We start from the raw sequence: 13,296 nt of genomic DNA, 5'->3' as shown, positions 1-13,296 counted from the left end.
AATTATCACGTGATTAATGCACCGACGTTTTTTGTATGGGCTGGTGGGGTGGCCAGGTCAATTGGGTGGCCAGGTCAAGTGGGAGATGCGTTATTAATATTTAGCATTATTAAAATACTATTAATAAATACTAAATACTAATTAGTATTGAAAATCCAATACTAAATACTAATTAGTATTAAAAATCCAATATTAAATACTAATTAGTATTAAAAATCTAATATTAAATACTAATTAATATTAAAAACCTAATACTAAATACTAATTAGTATTAAAATTTCAATACTAAATACTAATTAGTATATACTAATTTAGTATTTACTAAATACTAATTAGTATATACTAAGATTAGTATTAATACTAATAGTATTTTTCCCAACCCTGTCTAAGTGCAAAGATGCGTTGTTCCATTTAATCCTGAGATACCAGAGGCCTAATATCACTAGATGATAAGCTATCTATATCATCCCTGTTGTAACTGCGTCCCTTTCACGCATACTATGTTCTCTCTTCATACTTACTCCGTTCTAGTACCTATGACCAATGGAGTGTTTACAACAATGATATCATAATAAAATATTCATTCATTATCACTCATACCAAGACAGTTTCCGCGGTGGTAAAAGAAGGGCATGGCCGAGCACTGTTGCTGTCTCATAAGAGTGTAGGTATAGCGACAGCTTCTGGTAGGCTCTCAAGTGACATAGAAGAAAAAGTAGAAGATGAATTGGCGACCATTTCACATGTGAGAAGTATGATTGGTCAGAGAAATATCGAATCCAGTGAGATTGGGTTCCAAAAATTCATATATTTCGCTTGCTGGCGGTCGCCCCAGATACCAAGTCAGATATCTCCCCGATTTAGACTTTGAGTCTACAATAGCCCAGCCGCCAGCATGATTTCATGTCGTGGAAGTAAGTATAATTAGCTTACATATAAATAATCTGTGAAAGTGGTTTCAGCACCGTGATGATGTCGGCGTCGACGGTCGAATAGTTGGGCTCCCAAGCCATCATGACTATCAAAGGATCGCATATAGGGCGCAGGCGTTTCTTTCCCAGCCCGAAAACCTCCTATCCTTCGGCGGCGTCGTCGTGTACTTCTGTATTCATTGCAGCGGTGGTGTGGGCAAGACTGCCGCCCTCGCTCTTCCCCCAGCCTTACTCCGCTTTCTTTGGATCCGTGATCAATTCTAAGAGGCAATAGATCTCCGAGTAGATCGCGAATTGACACAACAAGTTCGCCATTTTTCAGCCTCCGGGACTCCGAGATGGGCGCGAGGTGGATGGGCCCCTCGTCGCGCGGAGACTGAGCAAGAGAGGACCGTGTCCCCCAGATTTTGTCCGGTGTGGGAGGAGAGGGGCCCATGGAATTATGGCCGATCGCCGCCGCTCTTGTCTCCAGGGTTTCGAAGTCAACTATCTGGGATTAGCGCAGATACATTTCTCGGGCTTTGAAGGGGAGGGGGTAGTCACCTTTTGTCCCGGGGGCGTGGGTGGGCTTTTTGTCATTCAGTAACGGACATTCAGCCACCCTGACCACGCACGAATTTTCCCTGGAATCTTGGGCTTTGACTTGTTGAGTTCTCGTCGGGGCCGTAGAGCGCGACATGATGGAGGGATCGGGACACTTTGGGCCTGTGTATGCTTGAGAGGAAGATATAATATCGATAACACGATGTTGTGTTTACCGAGGCGAACTCAGTACAAGGACAACAAGGACCAACGCGGTGTGTTTGATAACAGCAATGTTGTTGTGGGTGGACAATATAACAACATAGACACTCGCCCGCGAGAATAGGACAGTCATATAGATGTTTACCAACAACTATAAGGAACAATATTGTAAAGACGTGGCTTAGTAGCAGACTGTAATGGCAGTGAGAATCAACTACACGTCGGTATAAGTTCGAGCCACGAAGTTTAATGGAAGGTACAGAGTTCGTATACTAACCATCACGGTCAGGAGCAGTTGCTGTAAGTGCTCGTCACGCTGCTGCTACACGACTAAAGTTTCAAGTTCTATCACAGACCAAGAAAGAGGCGTTGAGAATCGTGGTTGCAGGATTACATGTCTCAAGGACCTTGAAGACTGTATCGAAGTAGAACCAAGCTCTTTGTGACAAAGCCGCCTGCGAGCGGCTCTAGAGTCGGGCACGCAGTCATATAGCTAGTAATATCTCAATTCTCAGATTTTCCACGTAGCTCTCGAAGTAGGAGGACGGGTATCGAATTAATATTAAAGTTCCGTTCCAATGCCAAATGCTCTCGAATACCCGTGCTTCAGTAGTGCAGCCATCGATCCTACCCAGACGTACATATTCCACCCGGAACTACCAAAAAGAGGACTCAGTCATCATTTTCGACTGACGCGCCCGTACTTACGACGACGATGGAACGGCCTCCTTACAGTTCTAAGCTCACCAGCACGCGTAACTTAGCTAGTAATCCCAACATCGCCCACGCTAAACGCCCAGTGGCTGGACAGGTTATGACTATCTCTTCTGCCATTAGGTTGAATCAGGTGCATAGGAGTCAGGCCGGAAAGCTTCTTTCGACACACTCAATGAATGCTATCACCAAGGGTGATGCGGAAGTGTACCTATATTCTGAAAAGTACTATATAAGATGATAACATCAACAGATCAGCAGCTTTTCCAAGCAGCATAATCAAAGTCATATTCGCTAACACCAAACCCTAGGCATACTACACATAGATACAGATACAATACACGGCTTCGAGATGAACCGGCCTGTGGAACCAGTCATTCGAAGTCCTCCTACGTGGCACACCCCTGATCAGAAGAAATCAAGAGCTATTCGCGAAGAACTTGGTAATCTTCTGCGTCCCCGCCGATTTTGAAGCTTTGGTAGGACTTCTGCTGTTGTTGCTCGTGGCACTGATCTTCTGCCTGCGGGCCCCTTTCCCCCACGATTGTTCTGTGTTCTTCTTCGCGCTTTGGTTCTTATTCAACGCCGCAGTAGCTAGTTTCTTGGGCGGTTCCTCTCCCGTGGATTCTTCTGTTGCTTCTCGCTTAATACCAGCAGAAACCTTTTCAGTGTCCTCGTTTCCTTCTATGTCTTCGGATTTCACTTTAGCCTCGTCCGCTTCGTCGACGTCGTCCTCAGCTTTGAATCCTTTGGTCTCGGTGATTTCAATCTCTGGCTGTTCTGGCTTGATCACTGCATCTGGAATGTCCTCTACTCCGCCCCTCTCCTCTTTGAGATTCTTACTGTTCTTTTTTGTCACAGCACCTTTTGCGAAGAAATTCGCTATGTTGGATTTGTTCTCCTTGCTGTCGATGGGAATGATGAATGAAGGCGAATTGTTACCGACTTTGCCGACGTCCTTGCTCACGGGATACACTTCTAGTTCACCGTCATATGGAACTAGGAGCGATTGCAACTCCTTTGACCATTCGTAACGTTTCGGGTCGAGCCATTTCCGCATCTTCTCGGAGCCATTTTCTAGAATCACAGGCATGCGATCATGCAGGAAGTTTAGCTGCTTGTTCGAATCTGTCGTAATAATAGTATACGTATACAGTTTCTCATCGTCGTCTAGTAAGCGCTCATTAATATCTGTTGAATTTCAGGAGCCCGGTAAAAGATACATCAACAGCAATGCGCATAGGGTTTTGAATGTAAGGTGATCTCAGATGATTTGGACTTGGGGTTTGCTTACTTTCATACTGCACAACATCCCACAAGCCTGCAAGGCACATGAGTTTACCATCCTTGCGTTTGACATAATGCGGCATCTTTTCACGACCACCATCCTTCTTTAACCATTCGTAGAACCCTTGCACAACCACAATACACCGTTTTCTCCCCTTCATAGAGCTCCACATGCCACCACTCTGCGCAAGTGAGTCGTCGCGGCAATTGATGGTTTTCATCATGGAGCCATAGCCGGGATTACGCTTAGTCCAGAAGGGAATGAGGCCCCATTTCATAGTTTGCAGTTTGTAATGTAGATCGTTGTTTTCTACAGCAGTAAGCTGTTCGTCTGTATCGCTGCTCTGCTTCTTGGCGCCTTTGCTAGGAGAAGATAGAGGCTCATTATCGGTATCTTGCCCGTCGTGCCGAGATTGAGGCCCCGCGCCCCGATCTGGAACATCGGCTCGATACACCACGCCTCGATAGCCCGGGGCGAAGTTGTAACTCTGCCTTGGACCACTATAATATCCACTTCCCCGCGGCTCGCCACTATCTTCGCCAGCATTCTCATCGTTGCCGTCGTCAGGGTCATCAGGAGCCTCATAAACAGGCATATTGTCATCTTCTAGCATCCGCCGAATCTGGCTGGGCCACTATGCACCAGTCAGTCAGTCGCCACAAGTAGGACAGGTGTGGAGCGCATGATGAAGAGTATATGAAAATCAAGGCTGAGGCTGTGATATGATGAAAATAGATGATGAAAATAGATGGGGCTGAATAGTATTGATGGAACGGGCAATGTATTCCATTGGGTGATCATCTATAAGAGTGCGTTTTACAGATCACCTACCAGAGCCAGCGCATATCGGCCACACATCTTCCAATGGTTGAATGCGAGTGTTCCGCAATGCGTGATTATGGTTTATGAAATGCGCTCATCACTCGTGCTCTAAAAGATAATTGCTTTGTTCAGAGTCTTGCGGGTAGCTGCAACCCCGCCAAGGTGTCACTGCCAGAAGAATGATGGAGCCTGGTCAACAAGCGCAGCAAGAGTCGATAGATTAATGACGTGAAGTCCGATCAGCGTAAAACTCGTGTTCCGTTCTAACAATTCTAAGTAAGTTATACAACATGTGTCTGTTTGATCACTGACCTGATCTGGCGATGACGAACTTCAGTTCACTAACGTGGGGTCGATCCGCGTCTTAGTCTCGCGAGATCATGTGACTACAAAGTACCAGCTCAATCTCGCAATGTTAGGTTTCTTAGGCACAGATTTAGCAAGAGTATATTATTCACACATAAGGGTCCAATGATCATCACCAATATAACATAAGTAGCAGGATTCAAGTATTAGTCATGTACGGCATCATTCATCGAAGCTTCTACCGAATCTTTAGGATCATCAATTGGGATTTGACACGAGTTCTTTCACAGGGCCTCGAGGTTCTGAGCTGGTGGTGTGCCACAAGGATGGCGTGATATCTCAATTCATAAGCTTTTCCCTGATACCGAACCACGCCAGAAATGCTAAAACCAGCCCTGAACACAGTATTCGCTCTCTCAATAGGCGAATACTCTGATGGTATAACTGGAACAGACCCGATGACCCATGACCAACTCCAACTAAGCTTTCGCTTAGACCTTGAAACCTCTTGACCTTCTGCGACCACGAGCCTTCTCGAACTTGCGGCCCTTGGACTGAACATAGGGTTTCTGAAGTGACGAATTAGTATGATGACTCTCATCCAAGTAACAAAGAGCCGTACCTTGTTCTTGTGGGGACCCATGCCAAAGTGCTTGACGGCCTCACGAGCATTCTTGGGGCCACGGAGCAGAAGGGTGTTGCTTCCGGTAGGAGCACGTAGGGCAAGCTGGTCGAGGGTGAGGCACTCGCCACCAGCAGCAATGATGCGAGCACGGGCAGTGGCAGTGAAGCGTAGAGCAGCGATTGTGACCTTAGGGACCTCGAGGAGGCGGTTGTCGTCGGTGATGGTGCCGATAACGACGACGGTCTTGTCAGCCTGGTCACCACGGGTGATCTGAGACTTGACACGCGAGAGGGAGACCGGGGGGCGGTTAATGCGGGACATAAACAGCCGACGGAGGACAACCTGGAGAGAGGGTGAGTGTTAATTGGCAGTTGCAATGGTGGGATTTGAGACGCGGGCCTCGTTGGAGTTCGAGCTGAAGCTTACCTTGTTGAAGCTGCTGTCGGTACGGCGGGCCAAGAAGCGGTAAAGCTTCACGAGGAGCTTAAGGTACACATTGTCGCTCTATGTTTGATATCAAGGGTTAGTGTATTTTCTTGTTAGAAATGTGGAACGGCGATTGAAGATTTGTTGTTTTTTTGGGTAAGTGTGAACAATGTAGATGACTAGCTACGAACCTTGGGCGCCTTTCTGTGAGTACCACGGAGGTGGTGTTTTCCTGGCACGTCGATACCTTGATTGTGCAACGCCAAAGGTCAGCTTCTTTGGTTCAATATACTCATATCGGGATCGTGAACGCCTCTCAACGCAAGAGACTGGAATACCCGAGGACGCAGCATGGGGCCAATTCGAGGTTGGAGAACCTCTACGACACACACATGCCACTTGTATATGATATTTTGCACAGAAATAACGTACCCATCTTGACGGTGACTCGTTGGCGATCTCGAGAGTCGACGGGATGCTGTGGTGGTTGGTGGTTAGTAGGAGTCGATAGAGGAGGAAATTTCCTGTGATGCGGTCGAAAGTTCGAATTGGAGTGGGATTGTGTGCGGGTGAGGGCGGTGAGAAGCGGCAATTCCGATAATTGGGCTGCTATCAAGAGTGGGGCCCATGAAGAATGAATCTGACTGGCAGTAGGGGTTGGCTAGTGCTAGCCACTGTAGGCTACCCCTACTCAGCTTTCAAGATATGGATCAATGCTGGTTGGCGGTTTCAACAGTTATACATGTAATTTACAACTGCTTCAAAACGACACCCGTCTATTCAGTAGAGTAACTATTGCGAAAGTCATGTTCGTCTTCGTATGATATATTGGTATCATACTACGACCCGCACCTAACCTGTGCTTAAGTTAAAGGTGACAGGGTGGATATATCATTGTTTTTGTCCTCGCACGTATGTACCTAGCTATGCGATGTAATCCCTTGATCCATATATACATTGTAGGTATTGTGTAACCGGTTCATCTATATGCTAGCCAGGCTCGTGAGCCTTATCCCCAAAGATTCTATTTAAGATGCGCTGAGCCGCCTGTATACATTAAAACGTAAACCTCTAGCGATTAATACAATTGAATCCGCTATGGAAATCCTGCTTGCCAGTGCTGTTGCGTGTCTATCATGTCTCAAACCCATCCTAGGCCCAGGGTTGCCAATTCTTCTAGCATTCTACAACTCTCGTTGTCGATTTTAAACGCCTTGCCTGTCTTGGTTGGACCATCTCTTGCCATTCGTCGCTTGACGATATCGATAGATAAGGGCGAAGTAAAGGTATAGTCCCATGAATCAAAGGCTCGACAATATGCACGCCGAGTCGGCGGGTATTCGGTTTTCTTTCGTGCTCTAGTCTCAGCATATTATAAGCTGAGGGGTTCTGCCTTCAGTCCTACGAGGAAATCGCGAGTGAGCTCAAAGCTGAGCCAGTTAGCAGCCATGCTAGGAGCAACCTTAAGTAGATTGGGAACGAGGCCCTTATACAAGCCACGTACGCCCTCCTGGGCTACGATAACTCGAATAGCATCCCCTATCGATTTGTATTGATAACCCATGCCAGACATGGTATTGATTTGAAATCTCCGTCTCAATACGTCACTTGAAACTCACTGTTAGCTCGATGCGCCAATAGAGAATGTCACAATAGCTCACAAGGGATATGTGCAGGTTTGCGCAACGGCACCGGAGACTGCACCTGCAAGAAGTTTTCGCGCTGCGCTAGGGTGCTGCTCACCCTCTGGCGTCAAATACTTGCGAACAAATTCATATGTCATGAAATTCAATCCGACCTAAACGATGGTAAGTAATGACGAGTATGTTTTGACTTCTTAAGGGAGCCAACTGGGGATCAAGCATACGTATGGAGCCACGCCGGCGACTGTAGGGATAATACCACGGTACAATGCTCCAATACCGCCTTCAGATCTGTACATTGTCCCCATAGTCGACCACATTCCAGGAAGCTTGTCTTTGGGCACTTCCCCTAACGCAGCGAAAGAGGCCGTCTGTATGGAAAGCCGGGTCCGAACGATGTCAAGTGGATATGTAAAGAAGACAGAGGTGATACCTGCTATGCCACCACAGACCAGTCTTTCAAGAGGACCCATGATTGTACCTGGTTCCCTTTCGAAGAATTGCTGGAATGGCGTCAGAAATGTGCTGAAAATGTACAATCATGAAGTGGATTGGAAAATAAATAAAGACGCCTGTAAAGAAGGGAGGGCAGCCTCACCCTTCTGTAGAGATTGTAACTCCCGAATTGCACAGCAGAATAAGGAACTATGCGAATGCAATTGGTGCCGTTGCCGCGCATGAAGCCTCTCCAACCTTCCTCTTTCCACATCTTTCCTAGCGCCTTGCCAACCGACAACTTGTATTCACTGTGTCCGGCGCTCTGGACTTGTAGCAGAATCTTGAGACGCTCGAGCGGGGATACAACGGTTCGCGAGACGGCACCGGCGACACCACCGGCACAGAAAGCCGCGACTACTGGTTGGGAGACGAAGTCGAGAAATTGGGCCGTCCTGTTCGCCGGCGCAAACTTGGCCTTTACGGCATCGGCATTTTCGGAAATCTGGAACCAACAATCAGCTTTGGCTAAGATGAAGGTTATATATGGGTTGCTGAACTGCCGAGCCAGCCCAGGAGACATACAGGCGACATGTTCGAAGTCTGATTGGATGGCAAGGATCAAAGAGGCGCCGCAGCCAAAGAGAGGTAGTTGCCTCGTCACGAACGGCAGAAAGTAGTGTCGTGGTTCGTTATGAGAGCATCAAAGAACGGCTCCTCTAGAAAACAACAGGTATGCGCGCGCGGAAGTGGGCAGTGAGAGTTTGGTCGACTGGTACGACAGCACACGATCTTCGTTAGGAGCGAATTAGTAATTTGGGCGACATAGTCGATTGTCCGGGAAGGTAGCGGCAAGTTCTAACATAGACGGGACGAGAATGATGGCGAAGAGCTCAGACAGATGGACAAATGCGGGCGAACAATGCGGTGCTGTCGTCGCTGCAGGAATCGTCGTCGCTTGACAGGTTGATCGGGACTTAGATCGGCTATCGATGACGGGGGAGGCTGTGGAGTCGGTGTTGGATGCCGAGAGGCAAACGAGCGCCGTGAAATCTATCAGACGAAAGACGGGGCGAGCAGATGTCGCGGGGGAAAGGAGCAGTGCAGAAATGAAAAGGTGAGGAACAAACGGCGGCTGATGTTATTAGGCCGAGTTGGTGATAGTCACAAGATCAAGATCAATCAAGATTAGTTCACCTCTCCCGCACGTAGCGTAGGTACAATGCGAACAAGTAGCGTTGGTGCCGGCGATGGTCATCATGAGGTAAAAGGCGGGTTGCAGGGCGCGCGGGCGGCTGAGAACTTGCTTGAAAATTTAGTTACCTATCTCAGACTATCTGCATGTAGCGCATGGTAAGTATGTGAGGTAGTGCAAATAGTGTGCATGTATACATATGTATAAAGTATGTAAGCGTTTTTCTATGTATGTCGATACGCTCAAGAGGTACTACACCACGAAGTACCCAGCCTACCTAAGTATGTACGGTATGTATGTACCTATGTATGTAGAGGTGGACGATCGGACGGGACCTTGGTCGGGTGGACCGACGACTCCCCTTGCCTCGTTTTATGGATTGAACTTGTCACAAGGCCCCGATCCCTTCTCCCTACCAGGGAAAATAACAGCATCATTGTCTGGTCGTTGAGCGAGGGAACTACGTAGAGATCAATACATATCTACATGCCTCAGGGACAGACAAAATAGGTAGCTAGGTAGTTGCAAAAGAGGTTTGGTAGTTCTATTTTACTTTTTCTATTAATAACTAACTAGGTACCTACCTGCCTATAGTAACTTAAGTATATACTTGATTTTAGTAGTAGGTACTTGGGTATTTACATGCATACAAATATGTGATGTGTGTAGTACTGTGTATGTGTAAGTAGGTTCTCTAGAACCCAACCACATATTACGTATATTAAACAATGCGCAGCTTCGGATATAGTTACCGCTTACATGTGGAATGCAGACATGGCCACCAGAATTTACTTAGCAGCATGTTTCATCTTAAATAAAAGACATACCATACCGTAAGTAGGCGGCGGACACCAAGCTTCAAAGTCTACTCTTCGCGCTTGGCCTATCGCGGTGCTCTGCCTCTTGATATCGGAAACGTGTTGCTATTGACATGACACATCAGTATAACAAGATGAGTATCATCTTCAGTGAGCAGCGCGGCCTAAATCTCGCTGCTCAGTAGTCCTTACGTGGTACTTAGATTAGGTAGGTACCTAGTAACCAGATTACCTATAGCCAATCGCCAAACGACTATAGGACACTATTGCATTTCAACTACCTAACCCCTAACCCAACCAACTGCAACAACACTGATCGAGTATTGGCTCCGAATCGTATGAAGATTGCATTTCGTACTCATTTACGTGTTCAGGGGTAATCAGCAAAAGGCTACGTTTAGGTTCTGTTGAATAACAACTCAGTTCGGCCACACACCCACACGAACCCTTTTTAGATTGCATTCCAGGCCAACTTGGATCTACTATTACAGGTACGTGCACACGATCTCATTGCGGCATTATCCTCATCAGGTGATTATGAGAGAACGTCCCATAGATCACGGGGCACTCGTGTACCAGTATACACAAAAAGGAAATGAATTGTACTACCTAACAACTTGACAAATACGGCCCGCTCCTTGGAAAGGAAAACAGTTATTCTGTTATCGTTCTTAAACTGCGAAGATATGTCGGCGGTAAAAAATGACTAGACGATGAGCAACAGTCCAACGGGAAAGGAAACTGAAATTCCACTGTGACGTAAAAACCTTTTTTTGTAGTCCCGGACAAGATGCGTAGGCTACAGCCGCAAATTAAGTGTGTACCTTTAGTCAGCGACATCCAAGTCGTCATGTTGAGGTGGAGGGCTGTCAACAGCTGTAAAAGGGTTAGCTGAGTTGCCCCAAAAAATAATTGGTTGAAGCACATACCTTTGCGGTCATCCCCATTGGTGCCATTCTCTCGGCGATCACGATCATCGCGGTCGTCACGATCGCGGTCACTACATTTAGTCAGAGCTAGCTCACAATCGGGCATATCCTATTTAGGGAAGAGCATATCACCTACCGAGTGTCTGGGCTACGTGAACGGTCTCGCGTGTCACGGCGGTCACGGTCGTAGTCTCGGTCACGGTCACGGTCGCGGCGATCATCCTTCCTTGGAGAGTACTCGCGAGTGCTGCGACGAGGAGAGGGTGAACGGCCACGGCGAGGAGACCTACCTCCACGACCGCCGTCACGTCGATCGCGATCACGACCAGAGTCAAAGCGCCAAGAGGCTGAGGGAGGCGTGCGAGCCCACTGTGTAACTTGTTAAAACTTGGACATGAAGGCCAGAAGTGTGGTCCATACCTCAATCTTCAGGACATCGTCCCGACCGATGCGTTTGTTATGCATTTCATGATAAGCATCATCGGCATCCCGTCGATCCTCATACTCCACAAAGGCAAAGCTATTGCTCCCATTAGTCATATGCCGAGTGTCGGTGATAACGAGGCCAAGTAAAACCTACAGGCGACTACTGGCGCTTCTAGGCGCAGGAATATCACAGCGCACTAGGCGGCCATAGCTACGGGTGATAAAGTCAGCAATCTCACAAAACATGAAGTACTTTCCCAATGAATCGCATCGACTGCGTTAAGCTTTGCTGTCCTGCCACGACAGACAGGCGACTCGGCGCGCGCGATGCAACTGGTGATTTATTCGACCGCTCGATCACAGGGAAGGGACAACTGAAATGGATGGTGGGCGGGCGTGGAAGGTGGGAGCTTGGACAATGAGACGGCTCGAGGACGCGACGAAGCCAAGAACGACGGAGACGGAGGACGGGAGACGGGCAGGACCGTCCCGGGATGGGTGGACGAGGAGGCACATGTTCAGATGTGGTGGCATCGGACACCGTTTCCGCAAGTTGGGCGGTCGATCGATCTCACCGCGCGCGGGGACGAGGACGAGGACGAGGACGACGAGGATAGCTGACATACCGTTCGAATTCGTAGGCGAGGTCGCGAGCACGCGTGCCTTGGCTGAAGCCAGTCACGTAGAGGGTGGTGCCACCTCGAGACATGGCGTCTGACGTGGTTTGTTTGACAGAGTAAAAAGAGGGAAATGCAAAGCAGGAAAAGACGACTAGATATCAAAGTCAGACCAGCCTCGATGGGAGAGCGAAGCTGGAGGTATTAATCGTGATGACACGTCAGAAGCGTGGATGGCGGAACAAATAGCTTCTCCGTGGTCAAGAAGTGTTTCGGTCAAGTACTGGAGAAAGTTTGACAGTGGTTGGCGTGCAGCTCAAGTCCAGAAGCCGGGGGATCCTCGGGCCCCATTGTACCATGGAGCTTGATTGCCCAATGCGGATTAGCCCCACTATGACGTCTACTAGTGGCCAATGTCTCAATTTATTATCCGACGATCACGCTACCTTGTACGATCGCCGTAGGTATCACTTGTAGATATATCTTGAGAGCCGTCTACGTCTAAAATTACCTAAAGCCCCTTTATATACCTATATATATATATATATATATATATATATATATATATATATATATTTGAAGCTTGTCATCTGTATATTGAAAGGTCAATCCGGCCTCCGATACACTGGCACTAACTTATATGCCTGGAAAACCGGGACAATGTTCCAACACCATGGTTGCCATGCTAACACTGAACACCTGTCACATGATTGTCTCCTCAACCTTCAATTAATATTTTCTCTACATTCCATTCTACTTAACTAATTAGTTAGCTCATATGTAGATATGCAATCATACAACAGCACCCAGGCGTTCTGCAAGGGCTAAAGGAATCAAACAGTTGAAGCTCTCATAACTTCGTGATTCTCAATCATCTACGTCGTAATGTATAGCGACGTGAGGCCCTACCCTACGTAAGTAGATAGTGGTCGAAATAGTTAAGAACTGATTTCAACGAACGTTCCATTTACTAAGGTCCAGATTCGCATGAACCTCGGTATAGTGAGCTTAGATTCTATTTGCTCAAAATCTGAAAATACCCCAACACATTGCTCTATAATAAGCCGAAGTACAATGCTACACCAAGGTAATCCCCCTCGTAGATATGATATTCTTAAATGTAATGCAATCTTGTTCAATAGGTACCGTTCATATAGTTCATGCTTAGGAAGCACAAGCCTCGTACAATGTATACGCTCATGATGGTGTTAACCAGACTGAAGGGCACGCATGTCTCATCGGCTTAGATTCCTCTCTTCCCGCACAGGATACTCTTGAAAACATGAAAAAGGCTGTAGCTAAAGTCCTGTATATACGACGGATGAGAACCTTTTCAGCTAGTGACCCTTTCCCTCATACCCCTTGGCAAAGAACAT

General features: G+C 47.4%; 3 protein-coding genes across 3 annotated transcripts; all 3 read right to left on the bottom strand.

Annotated features, from left to right (window-relative positions):
• Nucleotides 1-2,585: 2,585 nt before the first annotated feature.
• On the bottom strand, nucleotides 2,586-4,818 carry F5B22DRAFT_631775 (uncharacterized protein). The gene is made up of 3 exons (XM_047976642.1): nucleotides 4,510-4,818; nucleotides 3,685-4,312; nucleotides 2,586-3,560 (listed from the first exon to the last, which is right to left on the bottom strand). Exons 1-3 carry the CDS (start codon nucleotides 4,534-4,536, stop codon nucleotides 2,809-2,811), a joined length of 1,407 nt encoding a protein of 468 aa, XP_047824739.1. The 5' UTR covers nucleotides 4,537-4,818; the 3' UTR covers nucleotides 2,586-2,808.
• A 479-nt stretch (nucleotides 4,819-5,297) lies between these two features.
• On the bottom strand, nucleotides 5,298-8,529 carry F5B22DRAFT_652691 (solute carrier family 25 member 42; the record flags this gene model as incomplete). Its single annotated transcript, XM_047979652.1, has 10 exons — nucleotides 5,298-5,375; nucleotides 5,429-5,773; nucleotides 5,858-5,935; nucleotides 6,049-6,104; nucleotides 6,290-6,335; nucleotides 7,263-7,464; nucleotides 7,519-7,655; nucleotides 7,725-8,003; nucleotides 8,099-8,440; nucleotides 8,521-8,529. 10 exons carry the CDS (start codon nucleotides 8,527-8,529, stop codon nucleotides 5,298-5,300), a joined length of 1,572 nt encoding a protein of 523 aa, XP_047824738.1.
• Nucleotides 8,530-10,219: 1,690 nt separating this feature from the next.
• On the bottom strand, nucleotides 10,220-12,284 carry F5B22DRAFT_631759 (uncharacterized protein). The gene is made up of 6 exons (XM_047976641.1): nucleotides 11,930-12,284; nucleotides 11,458-11,514; nucleotides 11,298-11,397; nucleotides 11,014-11,246; nucleotides 10,878-10,948; nucleotides 10,220-10,824 (listed from the first exon to the last, which is right to left on the bottom strand). Exons 1-6 carry the CDS (start codon nucleotides 12,010-12,012, stop codon nucleotides 10,775-10,777), a joined length of 594 nt encoding a protein of 197 aa, XP_047824737.1. The 5' UTR covers nucleotides 12,013-12,284; the 3' UTR covers nucleotides 10,220-10,774.
• Between the last annotated feature and the right edge of the window lie 1,012 nt (nucleotides 12,285-13,296).

Source organism: Xylaria bambusicola (assembly GCF_022495145.1).
Source record: "Xylaria bambusicola strain CBS 139988 unplaced genomic scaffold F5B22scaffold_104, whole genome shotgun sequence".
Taxonomy (NCBI): Eukaryota; Fungi; Ascomycota; class Sordariomycetes; order Xylariales; family Xylariaceae; genus Xylaria; species Xylaria bambusicola.
This window is presented reverse-complemented; position numbering and strand designations above follow the sequence as displayed.

Bases quoted from the DNA above. Each gene is read 5' to 3' on its own strand.
- F5B22DRAFT_631775 (XM_047976642.1), bottom strand. From the start codon at position 4,536: ATGTGTGGCCGATATGCGCTGGCTCTG. The intron at 4,313-4,509 runs GTAGGTGATCTG...ACTGGTGCATAG, and splicing joins GCCGATATGCGCTGGCTCTG to TGGCCCAGCCAGATTCGGCG. The intron at 3,561-3,684 runs GTAAGCAAACCC...AGCGCTTACTAG, and splicing joins GGATGTTGTGCAGTATGAAA to ACGACGATGAGAAACTGTAT.
- F5B22DRAFT_631759 (XM_047976641.1), bottom strand. From the start codon at position 12,012: ATGTCTCGAGGTGGCACCACCCTCTACGTGACTGGCTTCAGCCAAGGC. The intron at 11,515-11,929 runs GTATGTCAGCTA...TATCACCCGTAG, and splicing joins CTCGCCTACGAATTCGAACG to CTATGGCCGCCTAGTGCGCT. The intron at 11,398-11,457 runs GTAGGTTTTACT...TGGGAGCAATAG, and splicing joins AGAAGCGCCAGTAGTCGCCT to CTTTGCCTTTGTGGAGTATG.